At 40.7% G+C, this 24,254-nt stretch overlaps 2 protein-coding genes across 2 annotated transcripts in view; one reads left to right on the top strand and one right to left on the bottom strand.

Moving 5' to 3' along the window:
* The window catches only part of LOC107110223 (cytoplasmic FMR1-interacting protein 1), a 68,559-nt gene that overhangs the window by 27,310 nt on the left and 16,995 nt on the right, over window positions 1–24,254 (top strand). The window contains exons 13-23 of the mRNA XM_015410973.1: window positions 641–766; window positions 888–1,054; window positions 1,954–2,101; window positions 5,617–5,770; window positions 7,371–7,527; window positions 8,646–8,742; window positions 9,065–9,141; window positions 9,253–9,361; window positions 10,203–10,322; window positions 11,463–11,662; window positions 16,804–16,891. Of these exons, the coding sequence (XP_015266459.1) occupies window positions 641–766; window positions 888–1,054; window positions 1,954–2,101; window positions 5,617–5,770; window positions 7,371–7,527; window positions 8,646–8,742; window positions 9,065–9,141; window positions 9,253–9,361; window positions 10,203–10,322; window positions 11,463–11,662; window positions 16,804–16,891 (1,443 nt within the window). The remainder of the gene's footprint in view (window positions 1–640; window positions 767–887; window positions 1,055–1,953; window positions 2,102–5,616; window positions 5,771–7,370; window positions 7,528–8,645; window positions 8,743–9,064; window positions 9,142–9,252; window positions 9,362–10,202; window positions 10,323–11,462; window positions 11,663–16,803; window positions 16,892–24,254) is intronic.
* FNDC9 (fibronectin type III domain containing 9) lies at window positions 17,644–20,716 on the bottom strand. Its single transcript, XM_015410975.1, has 2 exons — window positions 20,002–20,716; window positions 17,644–17,680 (listed from the first exon to the last, which is right to left on the bottom strand). The coding sequence occupies exon 1, from the start codon at window positions 20,682–20,684 to the stop codon at window positions 20,016–20,018; it is 669 nt and encodes a 222-aa protein (XP_015266461.1). The 5' UTR covers window positions 20,685–20,716; the 3' UTR covers window positions 17,644–17,680; window positions 20,002–20,015.

The raw sequence follows: 24,254 nt of genomic DNA, 5'->3' as shown, positions 1-24,254 counted from the left end.
CCCCGGCTTCCCCTCCAGCCCTGCTCTGGTGCTGCCCCCTGCAAGGGTGGCGGGGGAGGAGGGCAGCAGTCCGCTTGCCCCAGGCTTCCTCCCCCTCCCAGGACCGTCAGGGGAGGCAGCCAGGAGGGGGAGGGGCAAATTCAGTAGGGGACGTCGCCTTAAATGCCACCCCCCACCCCCCGTGGTTATGGGCCTGCTTATGTCATGGAGATTGTTCTGTGTGCCAGAAGCTCCATCCCCATGGCATCATGTGCAATAGCCCTAAACAGAGGAATCGTGGGAGGGATCCTTTCAGTACCACAGGTTCACTGTGATAGTGCAATGTGCATAGTGAATGGACCTTGAAAGTTAAAACTGCAATGTGGAAACATTTCTGGAACCTTCCATGTGGTAGCTGTGGGACCCCCTCAAATCACCCTTGTGATGATTTGACAAAGTCTCACTTTTGGGAAGTAGAGTTGAAGAGAACAGCAATTTCCATAGTAGTTTCTGGACTAAGATAGCACTCACAGTTGTCATCCCAGAGACACAAAAGAGGAGAAACAATCAAACTTTACGATGTATGGGAAGTCTTGCTAATTTTTTCCAGTATGATTCTGTTAGTTCAATGCTGCCATTGTACTGCTTCTGTCATTTGCAGTATTCATGGAAACTAGTACATCCAACTGACAAATACTCTAACAAAGATTGTCCAGACAATGCAGAAGAGTATGAAAGAGCAACAAGATACAATTACACCACTGAAGAAAAGTTTGCTCTTGTTGAGGTAAGAGGAAGAATATATATTCTGCAAAAGCTCAGGTTCCCTTACCTTCCTTCTGCTCTCCCCCCCCCCGCATTATTTGTGTTAGTTTTATTATACAAAATAATTCCCTTTACGCACACAGGTTATTGCAATGATCAAAGGTCTCCAGGTGTTGATGGGCAGGATGGAAAGTGTCTTCAATCATGCTATTCGTCATACTATCTATGCTGCTCTCCAGGACTTCGCTCAAATTACACTTAGAGAACCATTAAGACAAGCTATCAAAAAGAAGAAGAATGTTATCCAAAGGTGGTAGCTAACATTTTCTCATGCCATTCAGTGTTTTTGTTTTTCCCTTTCAGACTTACAGGAAATGGTTACAGAGGCCACAAGGTCATTTTTGATGCATACTTCTTGTAGTCCAGCATAACCATCATGGCTTCCCCGAAATGAACCCAGGAAGTAATTTTTGCATGGAATTCAGAAGTAATGCTGCACTGATGCAGCTACATTCTCCACAGCCGGCACAGGCCGTAGAGTTTGGGCAAATCTGAGATATGTATGGATTCAGTATACAATATGGCCAACCAGTGGTGCAAGGCTGGTCAAGCTGATGTTTCCACTTTCAGCTTCTAGTTTATTTCAGTTATTCCTCATAAAGAGCTATTGTGACTGCTTGGACTGCAAACTGGAGTTAGATGGGTACTGGGCCATGCAGTTTACTGGATCCAAGCTGTGCTTGGAATTTTCTAGGACTCTACATTACAGAAACAGTGAGAAAAAGAAAGGAGCTGGTACTTTGCATTAACTCACCAGAGGGTTTTGGTGTTTTGCTATGTGGCTTGCATGCTTAGCAATGATATTGGGAATTCCCCTCACAAAACTGAAATTTTGTAGGTTTTGTTGCATTGTAATATATACTCAGAGAAGTGTGTATTCTCAAAGCTAGAATCAGTATTGGTCAGAGTTGTTGTTAGCATAAACTGCTGTTTTCTAATGAAATAAAATTAGAAGCTCCTAGGCTTAGAAGTTTTGGATGTCTGAACTGTTTGGATTACCTAATACGTTGATTGAAAACTAAGTGCATTCCCAGTGTGATTTCTTTAAGCTTTGTTGGAACGCATTTGGAGAGCATATGTGTTCACCATGGCTAATGACTCTGAAGGAAGAGTTCAGAAACTAACACACACATTTTGGATCATGGCTAGTGTTCTCCAGGCCATCAGAAAGACCGTTTGTGACTGGGACGGTGGGCGTGAACCATTTAATGATCCAGCATTGAGGGGAGAGAAAGATCCAAAAAGTGGCTTTGATGTCAAAGTCCCAAGGCGAGCAGTGGGGCCCTCCAGTACCCAGGTAATTCTCTATATGCTTATTCTGGTATGTGTGTCACTGACTGACACAGGAATTATTGCAGAATGAACCCATTTAAAAAGATTAGTGTTACAAATCCTGTGTAAATCTGGATTAGTCAAAAATCTTGTAGGGAGTACCATCACTTTAATTTTCTGCACTGATTATTTTCTCACATGTGCTTCTTCCACTGGAATGCCTCTGTTCCAGCAGTCTCTTAGAGTGTTTTAGTTACCTATATTTCTGATTCATTTGTGGCACTTTTGTTGTGATAGGCTTTTCTGTTATATCCTTTTCTTTGCTTTTCACTTGTGAAGCTCTTTTACAGGAACTTCTATCCTGTATACAGTAAAAGCTTTGTTATATGGCACTTGATTATCCATAATGCTCAGTTAACTGGCATCGTCCTGAGGGCAAGCCTCTGCCTCAGACCTGATACCCCAGTGTCTTTGGGCATGGGTGCGCCCTGCTCCTGTCTCACCAACCAGCCAGTTTGATGTCTCCAGCCATTGCTAAGCTTCTGACAGGTGGCTCTTCCATCTGATAGCATCCTCGGGTGTCTCCTTTCCCCTCAGCGTGCCTTGAGTGGTTGACAGTCGGGCTGTCAGGTAGCTGGCCCTGCTGCCTACCTGCTGTGTAAGGTGGCTCCGTGTCTTAGAGGGAGGGTCCTCTCAGGCATGGCAACTGTTTCCATGGCATTGTCATGGAATCATCTGGTTAGGAGACAGGGCACACCAAGTAAGCGTGAGCATTTGGCCCATTTGGTTAACTGGCAACCCCTTTCTCCCTGAATGCCCAATAACAAAGCTCTCAGTATAATAAGATGTCAGATCTACCTCTTGAAGTCCGCACCTACCATTTTAAGGGATAGAGTTGGGCACCTGCTCTTGTTCAACTATATATAAAGGAAACAGACTCATTTTGTTGAAAAGGAATGTGAAGCTGTATAGTTATGGGCTTTGATCCCACTAAGGATGGGTGCTGTTTTTGTCAGTTCTCCCCTCTAGCAGAAAACCTCTGATTCCCCCCCCCCCCCCCCCCATTGTTTCTGGAAGTCTCTGCAACAAGTTTGAAATCCACAGTCTAAAAAAAACAACTATGTGACTAGTACCATAAATTCAGTACATTTGAACAAAGTTTGAGTCCAGTGGCAACTTTAAGACCAACAAAGTTTTATTCAAGGTATAAGCTTTTGTGTGCAAGCACACTTCATCAGATACAGTGAAACAGAATTTCCTCATATGGGGGGGTTAGTTGCAAGGAAGAGCTAGTTAGAGAATCTCGCTTATACCAAGAATTGAATTTTGTTGGTCTTGAAGGTGCCACTGGACTAAAACTTTGTTCTCACATCTGTTAACTCTTGTATTTCCTGGCAATTTGTATGCTAATTTATGGCCATTCACAGATTTTACCAACCATCTTAATCCAGTCTCAGCCAGTGTTCCCTCTAAGCTGAGTTAGTGTGAGCTAGCTCACAGTTTTTTAGCCTCTGGCTCACCCATTTTTGTCCTAGCTCAGGAAGGGATGGGCTCCAGAGCAAACTAATTTATGCAGGAGCCAAATTGCTGGCTCACAACTTTAATGCCAGTAGCTCACAAAGTAGAATTTTTGCTCACAAGACTCCACAGCTTAGCGGGAGCATCAGCTATGATCGCCCATTTACTTATGCATCTTGATTCTAACTAGCCCTTCCTGGCAACTAAACTCTATCCCTTTCTCTCCTCCTTTATGCAGTGGTTGAGGAAATTCTGTTTCACTGTATCTGAAGAAGTGTGCTTGCACACAAAAGCTCACACCTTGAATAAAACTTCGTTGGTCTTCAAATTGCCCCTGGACTCAAACTGTTCTGCTGCTTCAGACCAACACGGCAACCCGCCTGAATCTATCTTTGTGTTTGTTCTTGAGCTTTAGACTCACATGACCCACAACAAGATTTACCCTTTTGAAATACAAAGTTTCAAAAGTTGTTCATGATTTTTGGCAGGGGAGATGTGCTGCTGTAATGTAATCCTGTTGAGTGCACATAAGTCCGTGAGTGCACCTGACCTAACTCTGGACTCTTGGGTTTTATCCCACTTTTCTTTACAAGTGGGGTTTGTTTGCTTTTTGTTTTTTTGTTTCTTTGGTTCTTCCTTTATTCTGGGTCATACAACCTATTCATTTTGAGAGATGAGATCCTTTCGAACATAGCACTCTTGAAACAATTCCAGTCTGAGCCAAAGGTTCATATAGTTATGTTTTTCTGAGTTAAGGTTGTAGCACCTCTGATTTGGTAGTTCCTCAAAAATGTATTGCTGTTCTGAAAGTATAAACCTTTGTGAAATGTTTTAAGGCCATTGCCAAAAAAAAAAAAGTCAGAACAAACTCCTGTGGAATTTTCATGGGAGTTTTATGGGGGGTTTGACCTGTGATCTGAGGTTATGCAGAGGTCAGATGAGATTGGCTGCATTGAGATCTCACAGCAAGCAGCAATTGAACTCTGGTCTTGCACAAACACAGCTGGTTGCTGTTCTCATGTGCACCCCTTACTCCTCCCTTCTGTGAGGAGGCTTAAGCCAAACGTCTTGGCTTGATCAAACTCCGGTTCACCATGATGTCCATATGCAGGCACTTCAGTGAACTGAGGTTTTACTGCAATCAGTCTGTACCGCTAAATCTTGATTGAGTTCCAGTTTAGAATCCTGGCTTGAGTACAGTAAACAAAATTCAGTTCACTGAAATGCCTGCTTTTGGATGCTACAGTGAATTGGAGCATGATCAGATTGAGAAGCTTTGTATCAGGCCCCATGCCTAAAGGGACGTGGGAGGAGCAAGTGATGCGGACACAGCAACAAGCTGTGTTCTTGGGCAATCAGAGTTGAATTGCAGTTTGTTGTGGTGTCTGAATGCTGCTGTCCTCTTACAGGCAGCGTCCTGAGCCTTAACGAAATGAACAGACAAAATAAAAGAACCTGTGCCCGTTACATGTGAATCCGATTTCTTTCACTCGTCTTCACTGTCTTGCTTCTTCTTTCTTAACATACTAATAGATATTTTCTTTGGTTTTGTGTTCTTCTCCTTTTCTTATTTACCCTTGTGTTTTTTTGTATTAACAGAGTCTCTCCCCCCTTGCCTCTTCCTTCTCTGTTGGTTTTAGCTCTACATGGTTCGCTCTATGGCAGAGTCCTTAAACTCTGTTGAGCTGTTGAAGCAGCTCAGATCTCTGGGAATGGAAAAGTTATTGCATGTGATAAACAAGTATCTGAGGCAGTCCTACATCTATCCCCCTCTTTTAAATTTTGGTGGTAAGGCATTACTTTATTATTTTTAAGTAAAGTGGTTGACATGAACTGTTCTCCCTTCAAACTGTGGTGCTTTTATTTAGTCCTTTTCTCCCTCAGATTTGTGACCTCCAAACTTCCTTACCTGGTTTCAGTTTGTAGTGGAGCAGTCTTTCTTCGGCAGCACGTTTTAGTGATGTTCAACTAATGTGCCATGTGTTTTTCCCTTTGTCATGAATGTTCTGTTTAATAACGCAGCTGTACATGGTGAGAACTATGTTAGAGTCCCTCATTGCTGACAAAAGTGGTTCCAAGAAAACCTTGAGAAGTAGCCTTGAGGGGCCCACCATATTGGACATAGAAAAATTCCATCGGGAGTCTTTCTTCTACACTCATTTGATAAATTTCAGTGGTAAGATTTGTAGATGATTAGTGTCTAGCTTCAGCATGTCCTAACACCTCTAACATGGCCTGGGAAAGTGTTTCCGATTCTTGTGCATTTTACTTGATTTGAAATGTTAGCCTATTAGACCGAAGCAGCCTGATATCTTGCTGGCTATTGTCAGGAACAAGATGCTGGGCTATACAGACCCTTGGTCTGATCCAGCAGGGCTCTGCTTATCTTCTTATGCTGAAAGATTGTAAATACAACTGGCAACTAAGCATGTAATGCTTCATATATTTTCCAGTTGGCATGGGGAACTTTCCCTCCTTTCTTTCTAAAATTTCAGAGTTACTAGAATCTCCAATTCTGGTCCTGTTTAAAAAACAGGCAGAAATGTCTGCTGAGATTTAAAAAGAAAACGTAGGACAGAAATCAAACACCTTGTGTTGGGTAAAATGCTTGGGTTTCCATTCTCTCACATTGGCTGTAGTCGGAAGCATGCATGTCTAGTCTTATAGCACCGTTTTGTATTATCTTTCTAACGTCTGTTAGTGGAACTCTTCTCTCTGAACGGGAGAACACCCGCTAGTTCCTTTTTTGTGCTGCATACTGTTTTTCATTAACAGCTAATGTCCTTGTTTTGGTTCCTTAGCACAGTGTTTCCCAAACTGTGAATTCGGGTCCACTAGTATCCTAGAGGTATGGCAGTGATGGTGCTTGCATCAGCAGAGTTGGACTGGGCCTGGATGGGTCTCTTAATACAGCAGGATGACCTGTGCTCATCTCGGTCAGCTGTAGGAGAGACTCTGGCAAAGCAAGGCTTATTGTGCATGCAGCCCTGCTGAAAAACTGCAGCATACAAAATTTTGCAGATGCTACTATTTTTTCGACTTATCTGTCTCATTTAGCATTCTTTAGTTTATATGTTTTAGAATCTTGTTTGCATATAATTGGCAAGGCTGAAATGAGGAATCCTAAGAGGTCTGAAAAAATGTTCTCGGTAGATTTCTCAATAAAAGGTTTGGGAACCACTGATCTGTCTGGCCTACTGAAAATACTTCTCCTATGGACAGGCAAGACGAGATCCTTGGCACATGAGATGGTGTCTTGAGAACAGTTTATATTTTTTTTGCTTATTTTGCCATGCTTGCCTTTCCTTTCTACAAGAATTGTATTTCTCATTCAACGCCTTTCTAATCACTGCCTACCATAGGGGACAAATCAGTCTTGTTGGTTGGATGGAATGATGAGCATGGTTGTTTCAAAATGCTCCCATCTCTTCCCTTGCCATACCGAAGGCTAAAAGCACAGCTATTTTCAGCATACGCTAGGAGAGTGTTCTGTAACCTGTATGTATGCTGCTAAACCATTAAACTGGCAATTCTGATAGTGTTTTCAGTAGTAAACCATTTATGTGTGTGCTTTTTTATTAATGGTAGCTATAGTAATACCCCGGGCTTCCCATTGGATCATTGGTTTCTGTTTTCCTTTCATGCAGTACTCTTTTAACCCTAGGTCATCCTCATTTGCGTTCATAACATCTCTCCAATTAGAATAGCAGTGATTCTTTTTTACACTGGCTGTCTCTCTGTGGAGACTCATGCAGTGTCCCTTCTCCTGCATTTAGAAACCCTGCAGCAGTGCTGTGACTTATCACAATTATGGTTCAGGGAGTTCTTCCTGGAATTGACAATGGGGAGAAGAATCCAGTTCCCCATTGAGATGTCTATGCCCTGGATTCTGACTGACCACATTTTGGAAACCAAGGAAGCATCGATGATGGAGTAAGATTTCTGAAGTTCTATTCCTCTGTTAGATGTAAAATGTTCTGGTAAGAGCAAGATTAAAGGTTTAAAGTGATGGTCTGGGAAAATGGAATAAGGAGGAAAGGTACTCCTTTTAAAGTAAAAGGATGAGGAGAGTAAGAAGTGAAGGTGCAGAGGGAGATGGGCTTCTAGAGTTTGTGACCTCTTCTTATGTTTAAACTCTTTTGTTTTCAACTGGGCTGTTTCTGGGGAATAATTTTATGGTGAAGAAGGCAAACATGTATACTGAGAGGTTTATTTTCCCTCAGAGGTTTATTTTCAGGGCATGCACCGGTCTTTGTTCTCAAAGACCTTTTAGGGCTTCTATCAGCTGTCTTACTTCTGGATAAACTTCAGCTTTACAACTCAACTTCCATTTTTCCAGTTTGAGAACTGGAAGCTTTTCTGGCACATTTCCATGTCCAGTGCCATCTTGGAACTTCCAGATTTGTTCCAGAGGGCTTCGGGAGCTTTGATTGCTTAAGAGCATAAAACACCAGAAGGATGTCTAAGTGCGTCTCATAATGCAGACCACTAACCTATTCTTAGGTACCGAGGGCTCTTTTTGTAGCAGGAACTCCTTTGCATATTAGGCGACACACCCCTAATGTAGCCAATCCTCCAAGAGCTTACAGTAGCCCCTGTAAGAAGAGCTCTGTAAGCTCTTGGAGGATTGGCTACATTAGGGATGTGTCGCCTAATATGCAAAGGAGTTCCTGCTACAAAAAGAGCCCGATCTGGTCAGTCTATGTGCCACTGAAGCTGTGCCACTATAGCTCTGTGGTTTATATAATGTGGCCAGGTTGTTTTATGGGAACAGTGGAGCACCCCTTCCTTTTACTAGTAGCACTTGGTAGATCGAGAGCCCGGTTGAGTAGAAGAAACTCACTTCCCTTTCTAGGATATGGCACAGCACCAGATTTGCATAACTATCTGTTGTCAGAATTTGGAGGTGGGTAAGTCTTATCCTTTTATGATGATCGTGGTCACTTTGTACCAATGTGTGACAAATGGTTTAGGTCAGTTTCCAAGATGTTGTGATGGTGTATCAAGACAGATTTTGACCACAACCATGTTTTCTTCTTCTCTTTGTTTAGATACGTTTTGTATTCTTTGGACCTTTATAATGATAGTGCTCATTATGCTCTTACCAAGTTCAAGAAGCAGTTCCTTTATGATGAAATCGAGGCTGAGGTGAGAGAGTCCTCTTGATTAGCAGCACATATACTCAAGTTTGTTAGGTCAGGATGAAGATTCAAGAGAATGAACTGTTAGTGAAACTTATCACTGCCCCACACATGCCAGGTTCATTGATTGACAACCTGAGTGTAACTTGTAAGACATGACACATTTTAACACCAAAGATATCTTAAACTCCAGGTCACTGGAACAAAATTTGTTCTAACCAAATGCTGTTTAAAGCTGGGCCACAGAGTTTGCCCAGCCTGTGTGTTTGTTAAAGAAAATGCGTTTGAGTGCTTTAACTGCTGAGCCCCTCGTATGTTGCTTTCTTTAGGTCAACTTGTGCTTTGACCAGTTTGTCTACAAGCTTGCAGACCAAATATTTGGATACTACAAGGTTATGGCAGGAAGGTCAGTGTACTCATGAATATTTTAAAATATTCATTCATTCACGTTATTGGTTTTTATCATATATCACTTTTTTAACGGTGTGTGATAGTCAATGCTCTCTCTTTTCAACAGCCTGCTTCTAGATAAACGATTAAGATCTGAGTGCAAGAATCAGGGAGCAACGATTCCCTTGTTAACATCCAATCGATACGAAACACTGCTAAAGCAGAGGCATGTGCAGGTTAGTAAGAGCCATTTTTGTACTGCATGTTCCTTATTCCCTGTTCTCTTAGTATGTTGCTTTGTGCTGGTTGCTTAAAGAACCATCTAATAATGACTAAAATGAAATGCATGTGATCCAGGCTTGCTGTTTATAATCAATAATAGCCAAATTATCACCTAGGCTACAGAAATTCTGTGGTATAATAGCAGACTATATATTTGAACTAAAAACTTTTGAAAAGATCCTTAACTAAACATATTAAGGTGTTTTAAAAATATTTTTAAAAGTAATTTGATTTAATCTCTGGTTTCAGTTAAGTTTCTAATTCATATAGTTCCTGAATGAGCATGTACACTAACTAAAGCATTTCTTTTTAAAATCAGAGTTTTCATATTACACATAATTTAAAACCTCTTCAAGTGCCCAGAACTTTCCAGGAAGTATATCGGTCAGATACAGTGCTGGAAACAGTCCTTCCATTTGTTTGATTAAATTTACAGAATGTATTGGGAGTTCTGCTGTCTTAATCAGACATTTCTGATAGCAGGATTATCTACAGTAAGAATCCTTCATACTTCCCAACAGACTCTCTTCTGAAAACATATACACTTTTACATATGAATTTGTTTAAGAAGTTACCCTGTTAGCTCTACGTGTTCACGATGTATGTGACCTTATACATACAAGTGCGCACTCTGATTATACAAAGGTTTTTTAAGATCTTGTAAAATATTCAGATAAAGAGAGTTGAGCTCTCTACAGGATAGTGAGGATGGAGGGGGTGGTGGTCCAGATGAAGGGTTCATGCCAAGTTATATATACAAAATTGATTAAAATGTTGAAATGTCTTTTGCTGCAGCTTCTTGGTCGGTCAATAGATCTGAACCGCCTGATCACTCAACGAATTACAGCAGCCATGTACAAATCATTGGAACTTGCAATCAGTCGCTTTGAGAGTGAAGATCTGACCTCTATTGTTGTGAGTATTGAGAAGCTAGAACTGGAGAGCCAGTTTGGTGTAGTGGTTAAGAGCAGTGGACTGTAATCTGGAGAACCGGTTTTGATTCCCCACTCCTCCACATGAAGCCAGCTGGATGACCTTAGGTCTGTCACAGTTCTCTCAGAGATCTCTCAGCCTCACATACCTCACAAGGTGTCTGTTGTGCGGAGAGGAAGCAAAGGTGATTGTAAGGCACTCTGAGACTACTCTGGGTAGTGAAAAGTGGGGTATAAAAACCAACTCTTCTTCGACTCCCGATTTGTAATGGGACAGGAACTGGTTCAAACTTTTTTAGACCATAGCTTTCGCATGTAACAATAAATTAATGGGTGGAAGTGTATGTAACATGTTACAACACCACTCTCCCCTGCCTTTCTCACCTTTGCCAGCTCAGAAATTAATCTGTAATTTGTCAGATTAAGTTATGCAAAGTACAAAAATGGAAACCCCTTGGTTCTGCTTTTGGTTCAGCCTTATGTCATGTGAAGTGCACGCCAAAGGCAATTTGACAAAGTGATGGGACAACCTGCTTAATAATCATGGAGTACATAATCTCATCTCTGTTTTAACGTTTTAGTACTTTTATGCCGTGTTAGGATTGAAGAACCAGGGACAGCTGGGAATGGGATTAACACTTCTTGTATATGTAATATTCAGTTAAGGAATACTGGTTTGCCTTCAGTCCATCTTAATGGAATCTGGTACCACTGTGTGTGTGAGTCAGATCCCTTAAGGTAGGTGCAGCACATGGATAAAATCTCGTTTGCCAGAATCAAAGCTGCCTATTAACTGCTATTAGGAATATGTTTAAATACGAAAAAATTGTTTCTTTATAAAATTTCCTTTGCACCTTGTTAATAAAGGTATGTCATATTTTGTTGGCTTGGATAGCTGTTTTGAAAACAGAAACTGAAATGTGGGATAGAAGTTACCCATAGTACATGTGTACATGTTTTTCCCCCAGAAGGCCTTCCTTGCAGATGGATGATCCCTGGTCATTTTTTATTCTGTGTATCTTACTGATTTTTGCAGCCTTGCATCTTCTTTCATAATATTCTTATGGTGTGTTTTCCCCTTTCCCTTTTCCTCCCCTTTCCTTCCTTAAAAACCTTTTCCCAGGAATTGGATGGGTTGGTAGAGATCAACAGGATGACACACAAACTTCTAAGCAGGTATATGACTTTGGACAGTTTTGATGCCATGTTCAGAGAAGCCAACCATAATGTGTCAGCACCCTATGGAAGAATCACGCTTCACGTCTTCTGGGAGCTCAATTATGATTTCCTTCCAAATTACTGCTACAACGGGTCCACTAACAGGTTAGTAACAGGTTACATTTTTAAAAACAGAATTTGCATGTCTTTCCACTAACCTGTATTACCAATTATCTATATTTTGGCAGGTTTTTCCAAAACTGTAGAATTTTTGTTATAAGTTACAGTTCATTTAAATCTGAATAAATTAATTGCAGAAGGGTGCTTCTGCAATCATGATCCCTGTATACCCAGGGGCATCCTGTTCTCTTTTGGGACAAGGGATTACTCTAAGGGTGTATAATAATTGCACTTCCAAAGAAGAAAATCACCCAGCAGTTATAAGTTCATGAATAAGGATTGTCGGCATGAGTTTTTTTGGGGGGGAGTGTGCGTCTGTAAATAAATAAATAAAAATTTTAAAATAGTAGGCCTTGTCTTCCCCAGCTTCTTCGAGTAAATGCTGGATGGTTCTACATATTCTTATATTTATATTTATTTATTTATAAATTCAACTTATAGACTGCCTACCCCTGTGCACAGTGCTCAGGGTGGTGAACAGCAATTCCAACTGACATTTACAGATCAAGTTAAAACAATAAATACAAAACAATTCCAGATGCTGCTGAAAATAAACCAAATTGTAATCTTACTCTGTGGGAGGAGAGGAAAGGAATGGGAGGAGTGCCAGGCTAGATGGAGATCGTTGTTGTCCTCAGCCATAGGCCTGGCAGAACATAGGCCTGCAGGGCACTGATGTCATTGGGCAGAGAGGTCCACCAGGTCAGGGCCAGGGCCGAAAAAGCTCTGGCTCTGGTTGAGGACAGCTGGATGTTTTTGGGCCAGGGACCAGCAGTAGGTTCTTCTCTCCAGAGCATAATGCTCTCCAGGGGGTATACCAGGAGAGGTGGTCCCATAGATATGTTGGTCCGAGACCGTTTAGGACCTTGAAGGTTAATAATCAAAACCTTGAACCTAATCCGGTGTTCAACCTGGAGCCAGTGCAGCTGGCGAAGCACTGGTTGAATGTATGCTGTCTGTGGGGTTCCAGTAAGGACCCGCGCCGCTGCATTCTGGACCAGTTGTAATTTCTAGGTCAGTCTCAAGGGTAGCCCTGCATAGAGTGAGTTACAGTAGTCTAGCCAGGAGGTGACCGTTGCATGGATTACTGTGGCTAGGTCAGGGTGAGATAGAAAGGGCACCAGTTGCCCAGCCTGGTGCAGCTGGAAGAATGCTAGTCCCTCTCTCTATATTTTATATATGTTAAAGCCATTATAGTCTTCTGATAGTTCTCATTATGTGTATCTAATGGAGTTCCATTTTGATGCTGTGTTGAAGCATACACTGTCATATGGCTGTTCCAGTGCGCATGCCTGCATAAGGTAGTGTGAGCAAGGTGTGCAAATGCGTTGAGACTGTTGACTATGAACATGTTCATGTTCGTGCCAGTATACAGTACTCTCAGGCAACTCTCAAGTGACACATCCTTATAATAAATCCCCTTCCATAGGTTATACTGAACCAAAATTCCAATTATCCATCATAATTGTACTATCAACTGTTCTGTAGCTTATGTAATCTTATCTGCCTTGTTATTTTGTTACAATTCTGCATTGTATGTTGCTTAGCTGTTGATATTGAATTGTTTGCACTCAAACTTAAATAAAACTTAAGGATTAAAAAAAGAGAGACTCTTGACTAACTAGGATAGGCAGTTAAAATAAAGGCTGTGATGGTATGCTAAAGTTATTTTTGGCATATATAGCCTGTATGGTTCAGTTGGAGTGGGTGTTGAAAAGTGTTAATGCTGCTTCCAGACTTTCAGTTATCCTCGTTCTTTCTCTAATAATTAGGAAGCTTGTATTTTCTGCATTGAACTTGTATGATGCGGATATTAAGCAAAGCGGCTAGCTGAACCCCTGTTTCTGTGGCATTGCAGCAGGAGGTGGGGGTTAGGTTGGGGTAGTGATTAGGAGCGCAGACTCTAATCTGTGAGAACCGAGTTTAATTCCCCCCCTCCACATGCAGCTGCTGGTGTGACCTTGGGTCATTCACAAGTTATTTCAGAGCTGTTCTCTTAAAGAGCAGTTCTCAAAGAGCTCTCTTGGCCCCACCTACCTTATAGGGTGAGGGGAGGGGAAGGGAAAGGAGATTGTAAGCCATTCTGAGACTCTTTTGGGTAGTGAAGGGTGGGATAGAAATCCAATCTCCTCTTCCTCCTCCACCACCACTACCACCACCCAATAGTAACTCTTCAGCATTTCAGGCAGAAGCTCTGATTAACAGAATGCCTTTTGCATATTGAATAGAGCAGGCAGAGAAAGAGGTACTTTTCTCCCTTTCTCACAATACAAGAACTCGTGGGCACTCCATGAAATTGCTGAGCAGTCGGGTTAGAACAGATAAAAGGAAGTACTTCTTCACCCAAAGAGTGATTAACACATGGAATTCACTGCCACAGGAGGTAGTGGTGGCTACAAGCATGGACGGCTTCAAGAGGGAAAAAGAGACAAAAAAGATTTTCAGCTTCCCAAAGCTGAGTACTGAAAGGGTGTTAGGAATAACCTACTCTTCCTGGTGATGACCTGATCAAACACTACCATTTGTATCTTTTTCGTTCGTAAAGAAAACGACCATTCGTCCAAAGGAAGTACTTAAATCCTTTTTTCCCCCCTCCATTATAAAATTATTAGTAATCAATCACTGAGTCACTGGGCACCTCTCTATACATCATGTTCATAGAGAATGCAAGCTCTGTACCCAGCCACCTGGATAAAGAATTAAATATCTAGCAGATGTAAGCAAATCTTTTTTTTAAATCCTTCTCTGTTGCTTCATTGGACAAGTGCATTTGATCTTTTATAGATACATCCTTTATTGGGACACCCAAGTGTTCCTATGATCCTGTGTTTGTTTGGCCTCTGCAAAAATACTATGCTGTTATTTTTAACAATTGTCACCTTTTTGTTCGAGTGTTCTGTGCAAGTGAACATGATGTGTAAATTGTTACAGGATATGGGGCATTCATAAAAAGCTTTCAGCACTGAGGTCAGAAGTTGAGGTCACCAAATGCCCATTAAGCTTCCTCACTGTTTATAACTGTTGAGGTTTTCATAATGTAGCCAGATTAAACAATAGAACAGTCTGCTGTTGAAGCAGTGGGCATTTAACTGATTGCATCTGCTGGTTCTCAGCTTTCTGTGCAATGACAACCAAGTACAGGAATTATTGACTGAGAGCATTTGCAAGGGAGTAGAGCAGGTTGTGGGCTTGACAACAATGTGCTAGATGTTTGGTAACATGAGAACTGGTTATTGAGGTTCTCTTCAACAGTGAACTCACTGGCTTTATGCAAGCTGCCTCTCTCAGCTGTGGCCCTGTATCTGCTGTGTTACCACCAGATGGCATAATTTCCAAGATGGCCTTGTCAAAAACATTGGTACAGTGGAGTTGCCCACGCATATGGGAGAAGGTTACAGTAACACCTAAAGACTTCAAAGTGTGTGCGCACGGACATTAGAGAGAGAGTTAAACATCCCTGAAACTAATTGTGTGTGTTTTTTTAAAAGAAAGTCTAGGCAAGGGGAGGGGCCCCAGGAACATAACATGCAATGGGAGGGCAGAAAAAGAGGTGATGGGATTTTCCCTACCCCATGAATCCTTCAGGTCCCACTTATATTATTTTAAAAATAAAAATACTAATTTTTCTGTTTCATTTGTTTTTCATCTTGTGTACTTTGTTGCTTTTCCTTACATCACGGAAATGCCTAGCAAGTATTTTTTATCATTCACAAAGTGCTTTCAAGTATTCAGAGCTCTTCAGAGTAAGTCTTACAGCAGTCTTGTAGAGCAAGGCCATCTATCATGAGCATCCAGTGAAGATCTAAAAGTTAAATTGTCTTGTTTATCATGCTCTGAACACTTGAAAATAAAATAAATACTTCAAAGGCTGTTTTATCAATTGGGCACCCCCCAAGCACTGATAACAGGGTTTCGACTTGTGTAATCTACTTTGTTTTGACTGCTTAGAGCTATGCTGGTGCAGATGGATAAATTGCTAGGACATTCATCATCCAGAGATTAAATAGCAAAACCTGATTATCTTGAAGCATGCCAAAACCTACAGTCTAGCAACAGGGCACCAAAGTAGATTTACCAAAATAACGTTGTTCATTAGAGAGTAGAAGAAGGGAATAGATCCAATTTAAGATAATACAGATATATTTTGAAAAATATTTATTTAGACTCAGTTCTCCTAACTGTATGAATGCATTATAGATACCACATCAAAAATTAATTAAAAGTAATAAGGGAACACGGATGAGTTTGCCGAAGGACTGGAAAAGTGCTCTAAAATTGATTTGTTACAACATCTATTGTTATAAAAGCATATATACCAGTCGAGAGCAAGCAACATGTTACATACAAATGCACACAACTGAATCCCTACTTTCCCCCAAAAAAGCAGCAGTTTTGGCAGTGTGTAACTTAGAACACAGGTGTGTCTGTGTTTAACCCTTTGTCCCATACTTCTGATTCAGTTCTTCAAATCCCTCCCTTCCCAAGCAACTTTACCCGGTGTTCTGTTTTGTGTGCCTGCTTGCTGTCACCATTTGGGAGTTGGGAGAACTCAGGACTGGGTTCTGACATGGTGGAAGGAGTTGGGAAGAAGCAGAGGAATCCTTGGTGTGCCAGCCATTGCTTTTCTCCGGATATAAGAACTCAGAGGAAATGAGTGTTGAATAGGAGCACAAAAATCTAACACCGCTATCAGTGTGTCAGTGTTTTGAGCTGCCCCGCCTACAGTGTGATGATAAGCAAATTCACGTACATTCTTTATAAGAGCTTTTTGACATCAATATATACAGAAAATATAAAACAATTTTTATAGGATTGTGCAATGCATGTCTGTAATCCACATTATCTTTCCTTCTGTGAAAAAGTCCAGGTATCAGTAAATAATAGATATCTAGTTAGCTTGGAGAGATGCATGCTTAATGTAACATTCTTTCTGTTGTGGAGATTTTTAAATTATACTATAATATATTAATGCTGTGGTGCCTTTTGAGCAAGACCTTAAATGCCTCTCCATATTTCTTATAATTTCGGGACCGAAGCTCCACATTATGAATAAGCAGGCAGTTTTTGAAAATAAACAAACTGCAGTTGCATAAATATAAATAGCTGGATTATCTTTATTTTTATAGGTTTGTTCGAACAGTATTGGCCTTTTCCCAGGAATTCCAGAGAGATAAGCAGCCTAATGCACAGCCCCAGTATCTACATGGATCCAAGGTTAGACCTTCTTTCCATATTTCGGCTTTGCTTTTGACTGAAACATATGAAAAATGCCTCTTGATAGCTCACGAGTCGCCACATCCTGTATTGTGGAAGTAGTGCGTGATCCTGTTATCTGTCTAGAGTCTTGGTGCTGCTTCTCCAAATGATTATGCTTGGCTTTGGTCATTATTACTGTTCCCTGCTCTCCCCACCATCAGAAGCTGGTGTAGTTGCTCCTTGCTTGTCTTGTGTATTGTTTGCTGTTAATCCTTTTTTCCTGAAATACAGCAGACAGTGGCTTGGATCTGGGGAACCTCAAGTGAACAGGAGAACACAGAGTGGATCTTTGTTGCCTTTCTGTTCTCTTGCTGCAGTCCTTATACTCCATGAAAAGCTCTTCCTGAGCATCAGGCAGGGGACGGCTGCATTAGGAAGGGTGAAATCCATGGAAATAGCTCCTTCCTCGCTCTCAGTTTTCCTCTGCTCACATGGGAGTGGGACAACTTCTGCTGATTTTGCCCTCCCATTCTATCTAGTACTATTCCAAAGGTTCTCCCAACAGTCGCTCGTTTGGGGAGTGAGGACAGGTACAGTCTGCAGCAAGAAGATGAAAGTATCAAAGATGTATTCTGTTTGCAGTTTTTGGATTCGAGCCGCCGTTCTCAGTGTTTTATGATTCATAGATGCTGCTGTCTTTTTATGCCCAGGAAATGCAATTCTGCATTTGATAGCATTTATGCGAATTATATATTGCATGAATAGCTGTTTAATAGCCTATGTCTTGGGAGTCCCATGTTGCAGTAGCTGAAATATAAAGATTAAGTTTGGTTTATAACATGTGCATATGTAAGTATATGTTCAAGGTGAAAGATCTTTTGAAAAGCTAAGTTTAAATATTTTGAAGAAATACATGAGAGCTAAGAGATCAAGCTGTCTAAAATAAATCTCTGGTACTGATTAGAACAATACACCATTCTTCATTGTGACAGGAAAAGGGAAGTGCTCATAAACCCTGATCCTCTCCTGAAATAAAGTCGAGTAACAAGAGGTAAATCCTGTTACTTCACTTGGCTTCCTAGATGTCCAGAAAAAATTCATTCAGACTCCTAAGAGGGGTGAGATTAGGGCTCCCAGTTCATAGCACACAGCAGTGGCCATATTGCCCTGGAGACTGAGACACAGCTGCAGGCTTTATGCTTTGAATGGGGGTCCTTGCTGCCCCTTCGTTTGTGATTATTTGACAGAAATTGTGAATGAACCTGAAGGCTATGATGGTGGGGCCAGAGGCCCTGAATATTGCTGCATATGTATGGTGTGTCCTAGGAAACAGGGTTACCATGAGAATTACAAGTTTGATTATGATACGCTGCCACCTATGTGCTACTACTATGCATTCTTTGTGGAACTGATTGTGCTGGCTCCACTAAGTAGCGTGATATAGTATTGGTGGTAGGGAGCATCTAAACCTGGACTTGAAGGACACGAGATGAGCTCTGTGCTTTTTCATAGAAAGCTGTTTCATACAGTTTGATTCACTGGATATCTGAATTGGGTCCATATGGCTAGACTTTTCAATCTGGCAACCAGGTCTTAATGTTCTGTTGTTTGCAGACATATTTATGGTGGAAAGCCTTTTCTTTGGGATCAGAAACTAAAAGAGATGCTATCTGATGAACTTTGAGTGGCTCTCTATGATCTGTGCCCAAGATCGTTCTGGTGAAATTGTTGCTACCACTTGAAGACAATGCTATGTGTCTGAAACGCCTTAGATCTAGCGTGACGCTTAAGAGAAGTTGCACCATGAAGCATGTGAAATAGGTCTTGATTAAACAGAGACTAATTGTGGTGAAACATTTCTTCTGTTATAAAACAGTTTAATTAATAGTATTGGGACATCAGTTTTTAGTAGTTCATTCACATTTCGTTAAACACTTTACTCATGAGTCACAAGAAAACGCAGTTAAGGAAAATGTTTGCTTGATAGCACTGACCTGTAACAAAGAATGGCCAAAATGATATCAATCGTGTCATTTTAAAAGCAGATTAGAAGCCAGTGATGCCTCCCCCCCGGTACCTATTTAAGTATTCAGTGATTAAATGCTTCCCTAAGGGACAACAGCTCAGTATTTATTTGCCAGTTACCCTTTGTGGCGCCTGAATTAAATCAGTGTGTGTGTGTGCATGCGCGCGCACATGCTATTTACAGTCTCCTAGATAATCCATTTGTAAATCTACTTTGTTATTAAAAGCTGGACTGTGTCACAGATGACTTACACTTTGCTGACTAAACTAAAGAGAGTCGGTACATTTAGCAGTTTGAAACTACACATGAATGTAAATGCATTTCAGGAGAAACAGCTAGAAATGACAACAGCAACCACTTTAGCAGTTGCAAGTTTCTCCTGCACGAGGGCATATTAACTTGAAGTATGCATAGTATAACACAGCCATTTAACAAAATACAAGTATAACGTCACAGTCTGACTCGCAGCTCCTGAACCAGAGTACCACGCCTTGTTAAAAGTTACCATTAATTACATCGGCATTAAGAAGCAGAAACTCTGTTTGATAGACTAGACAATGAGGAATATCATAAACTGAATAATCCTTCTCTTTGTTGTCCCCCTTCCCCAATCCCCATGTTTGGAATATAATAAAGTTTGGTTTCTGTGTCCTCATATGGACACCATTTAATATGACGTTTGTGTATGTGTGTATATAAAATCTCCAGCAGAGGTTTTTGTAATAGTTTTCAGTTTATGCTTATGCTAGCTGAGATACAGAGAAAACTAATTCTGTGTAGTTCTGGGAGTTTTGCATTCATGTTTCTTGAACCACAGCCCTTCACAAAGGGGGGGGGGATTCTAAAGCAAATATTGTTGATGTTCAACCCCCCCAGCCCAAAATATAGAGTTTTTGCTAGCCTTTGGATGTGTCTAAGTTAGCTTTGTTGGATCAGGAGACTATTCAGTCTTCTAGTAAAATAATATATAGCTGTGATGCATTAGCTTTTGTGTGAGGATTTAGGAAAACTATTGGATACAGAAGGGCATTTGTAAACAGCTATTAGGTAGGTTTAGGTATACATATTGTTTGCATACAGTAAAACATGTACAGTGGCTCACCCCAGCAAGGTTCGCTATTTTGCAGCAGATTGACATATAGATAAAGGCACAAAATCCTCACTTTTGGAAGTCAGCATAGAGGGCTCCTTAGCTGCTAGAGGATTGGCAATTATAGTGGCCATTTGGACACCCTCTGCATTTCTGATCTCCATTTGTTGGCCAGGCTGGGCTTCCTGGTTGAGCCCTGCCGAACTGTACAATTCGTTTTTTGTCCACGCCTCTTCCTTTTCTCCCAGAGGCATGCTTTGTGCCTCTAAAGCCTCTCTTCTTTTGCGCCACCATATATGCAAGCAGCCATAAATAAAGATACCAGCAATGATGAGAAGCAGAGCAGAACTGGTTAGCCATATGCCCACTGCTAGGTCTTTCTTCTTGTTGCTTGCGGATGCTGGATCTTGCTTGGGGGTGTTAAAAATTCGGCACTGGTCACTGGATGGGTTTGCTGACTGGCAAGTTACACACAGAATGTAAGTTGTTAATGGAATCAGGTTCTCGATGACAAATGAAGAGCGGCTGCCTGGCACTCTCTCCTCTTTTTGAAAATGTTTCCTGGTGTACCCTGACAGTGTTTTATCCCAGTTGGGGTTGTACATAACGCTGTAAAAGCTGTCAGCACAGCTTGCCATTTTGGGCCAGATTACCAGGGCTGTGTTTCCTGTTACATTTTGTACTGTTACTCCCATTGTAGGTTCCTTCTTATTCTCTCAGTATTTCTCTTCAGAGAGCAGCGATGGCTCTTAGGATTCAGGAGACCAAGAAGTTTCAAGACGCAGATCTCAGGGGATTGTAAGCTCTGGAATTTAAGAAAATAAGCTAATGCCCAATGAAGATAAATAGGAACCTGTATTTCTAAGAAGACTTTTTGCACACTGTAGTATGAAACCATTTCAATTTGTAATAAAAGGAGACCATTTGATGTGCAAGCATTTTACGTTCTTGGCCCTTCTTCTCCAAGCCAGGAAAGTGAAAATGTTCTGATGAAATGAGAGCTTTCAACAGGTACAAATACTGCTGAATCTAATTTATCCGTGCAACAGTTAATTCATTTTTGCATCAGTCTTAAGAATCCCTTGCAAGATAAACTAGTTTCCTCTGCCAGTTGACAAGTCTATATATTAGTACCATCAACATAAAGTAATCAGCTTGTATCCCCAGGACCAGCGAGGGTGGGGTGGGGATCGCATGAGTGGTTATGGCAATTCGTTTTTGTTTTTATTTATGTTATTTGCAGTCCTCCTTTCTTACTGGGACACAAGGGTGATTACACAGAGTGAGTCAGTGCAGTTGGCGGATGGGACATTCAATAAACAATGCTATACAACTGGGGTCGTAGAACTAACCAAGTCTAAAAACAGAACTGAAGCAAAACGTAATTATTCACATGACAAATGGTGCAAAATTCCATAGTAGGATCCTAGTTTCAGCAAGCTATACACAGTAGTATAGACCACAGTCCCTAATAATTTCCCCAAGTAACTCTGTGAATCATTTAGTACAGTGCAAGTCTGTTGCCTGTGTAGAAAAGCCCTCTTTTAATAATTCAGTTTTGCATTGTTTGTAGGAAACCATGAGAGTGGGAGCCTTCCTGCCTTCCTCAGGCAGGCCATTCCCTAAGGGGGGGGGCACAACGGAGGAGGCACGTATACGGGCAGTTGTTGATTTTGCCCTTTTGGCGGTTGGCACCCATAGAAGACCCTGCTCTGATGAGCAAAAGGGCGGGGGTAGGGGGAGACAATCCCATTCTGCAGACAAGTGTATTTCTGTCCAGTAGATCCAAGAAATAATATGGAACTTGTTAAAATATTACTCTGTGGTTTATGCTCCCTTGGAAGTCACTGACCACCCTTTGATTTTGAAAAATTTGAGTTGCATCTGAACTGTAAAGAATTTAGCCTTCAGAGAAAGGGGTATCCAGTTTTCAGAGGAGCTTTTTTTTTTTTACTGTTACAGCAAGAAATACAAACTTCTGAGGGCCAGTTCACAGAGAATTTCCCTGGCTGATTTTCTCCATACATGGTCCTACCTGCATATTTCCATACATGTGAGAAAAAGTGCTGTAGTATTTTAATATACAATCAAACATTACTTGTATGTGAATCCCTGTGATCTCAATGCAGTCTGCTTCTGAATAAATGTGCCCAAGTGTTGTATATAAACTGTACTTTCAGTAAAGGTAAAATATTTCACCCCAAACCAGTCATAACTACTTGAAAATAATCTTTGATTTAAAAACATTAAATTGATTTTTTTTTTAGTGCACGAGACATTTTTATGTGAAACATAGTAAATATTAAATTGCACATAGAATTACTCTTCTGGTACCCTTTTTAAAAACCAGACAGGTATGTTGAAAGAATCATTTTGCTAATGAATTTGGAATGCATTACTGATTAGGTAATTGTAATAGTGTTGAAGTATTACACTAATGTTATTGCAGGTTTACTGTTGGAAATTTCAAGATCATATTGGGAGAGCTGAACAAACAAGGATGTAAATCCTCTAAGAACCTATTTCACTTCACTGTAGTTTGCATATTTTGGTCTTTAAAGGGACTATGAATATTTAAGCAAGCAATTAGCATTTTCTGAAAGAATCTGCCTATATCGAACATCCAATATTTGAGAAGATAGTGAGCTCCCCCACCAATCTGAGGCAACCTTTGCTTCTGTTTTTATAAGCGAAAGGTAAAGTTCAACCAGCAGAAATTAACCATTTGGTTGAACACATTGGATGAAGCAACAAGCATTTTTACAGGAAGGATACATCATAAACTGAAATTACTTTATCTTGTGTTTTTGCTTTCAGTTTACTGTTACTTTCCTGATTGTTTAAGAGTGACTGCTATTTAGATTATCCTTTTATTTAACTTGATTAAATGCACCCTACTTTTATTTAATGCAGCCTACTTTGAACTAGGTAAGAGAAAGAAATGTGCTGATTTAAGGTTTAGGGGTTGGGCTGCTTCTTCCCACCATACCCTTACAATCCATTTTCCCTTCCTTCAGATAACAAACATTCTTGGGCATCTGTTCCACCCTCCTTCTCTCATATACATATATCGCATTAAAATGTACAGTATATGATAAAGTGTGCTAACAATGTTGTAAGGGAAATACTATGTAATATATTATCAATTTTTAAAAGTCCGTACTTACTGTCAGTTCCTGATGTAGAAATTCTGAGGTTTTCATGTGATAATATTTGGGTAAAAACAGCAGTCAGGTTTCCAGTAGTTTTCTGCATGATTTGTAGTTGCTGATTTTTCTTCCTGTAGGTCATTTGGACCAAGTTCTCATTGCTTGACTCTTATAGGTTCTCCTCTGCAGTGATGAGGCCCCTTTGTTATCTACATGAGAACATCTTGTCTTAAGTGCTCTGTTGCCTAGGTTTTCTGAGAATAGGTAAAGCCAGCCTTCACTTTCTCTTACTTGCTTCCTGGTAGAGAATACACTGCTCTAGTGTGCTGGTTAGATTCTGCTTTTGTGTGCCTGGGCTTGCTTTGCTCAGTGACATCATTACTAAACTCCTTGGGTTGGGGAGGGAGAAGCATAGCTTTAGAGAGCTTTTCTGCCTTGATTGCTTTGAGGTTGCCTCTATCAGACAGCTGCTTTTAATTTTCTGTCTACATGTGTTTTTGTTACAGACTTCTGTGTTACAGCGCTTAACTTCACAAGGTTCGTGAAGTACACTAAAAATTCTTGTATTCTAAATTAGCCATGCTTTCTAAAATAGTCATCGCTGGGTTGGCTGATTATTTTTTTTTAATTTTATGTACACAATGTTCTATTTACAGGACCTATGACTTGCCCCTTCTACCTTGCTCCCTTGTTTATAGAACTTTACCAGGGGACGCATACCAAAGTTATTGCAGAATATAACAAGGAAAAATGCAGTTAAAATTCAAATACTTACATGTCCCCCAGAGTTATATTTTCAGAATGCCTTTTTGCAGCTGTCTGAAAAAATTGGGGAAATCTTCAGTATGAATCTGTACGAGGCACACGTAAAACAGTGTTGTGATATTATTTTCCTGTACTCCAAAGCTATTTTAGAAATGGTAAAAGAAGAAAAGTGGTTGTGTTAGCATCAATGCTATTTCTACCAAGTATATACCCAAAACATTAGTGACCGACTGTGATGCCTTTGCTAGTATTCCTTCATTATCCCTTTGCGTGTTGTTTGTGTATTTACTGCAGTACTAGAATCCAATGAGCCTTAATTGGCAACTTTGTATTTCAATCCACCATTAACTA

This window comes from Gekko japonicus, unplaced genomic scaffold, assembly GCF_001447785.1.
Source record: "Gekko japonicus isolate JY-2015 unplaced genomic scaffold, Gekko_japonicus_V1.1 scaffold244, whole genome shotgun sequence".
NCBI classification, from domain to species: Eukaryota; Metazoa; Chordata; class Lepidosauria; order Squamata; family Gekkonidae; genus Gekko; species Gekko japonicus.
This window is presented reverse-complemented; position numbering and strand designations above follow the sequence as displayed.

Coding starts and splice junctions, on each gene's coding strand:
- FNDC9 (XM_015410975.1), bottom strand. CDS start 20,684: ATGGGAGTAACAGTACAAAATGTAACAGGAAACACAGCCCTGGTAATC.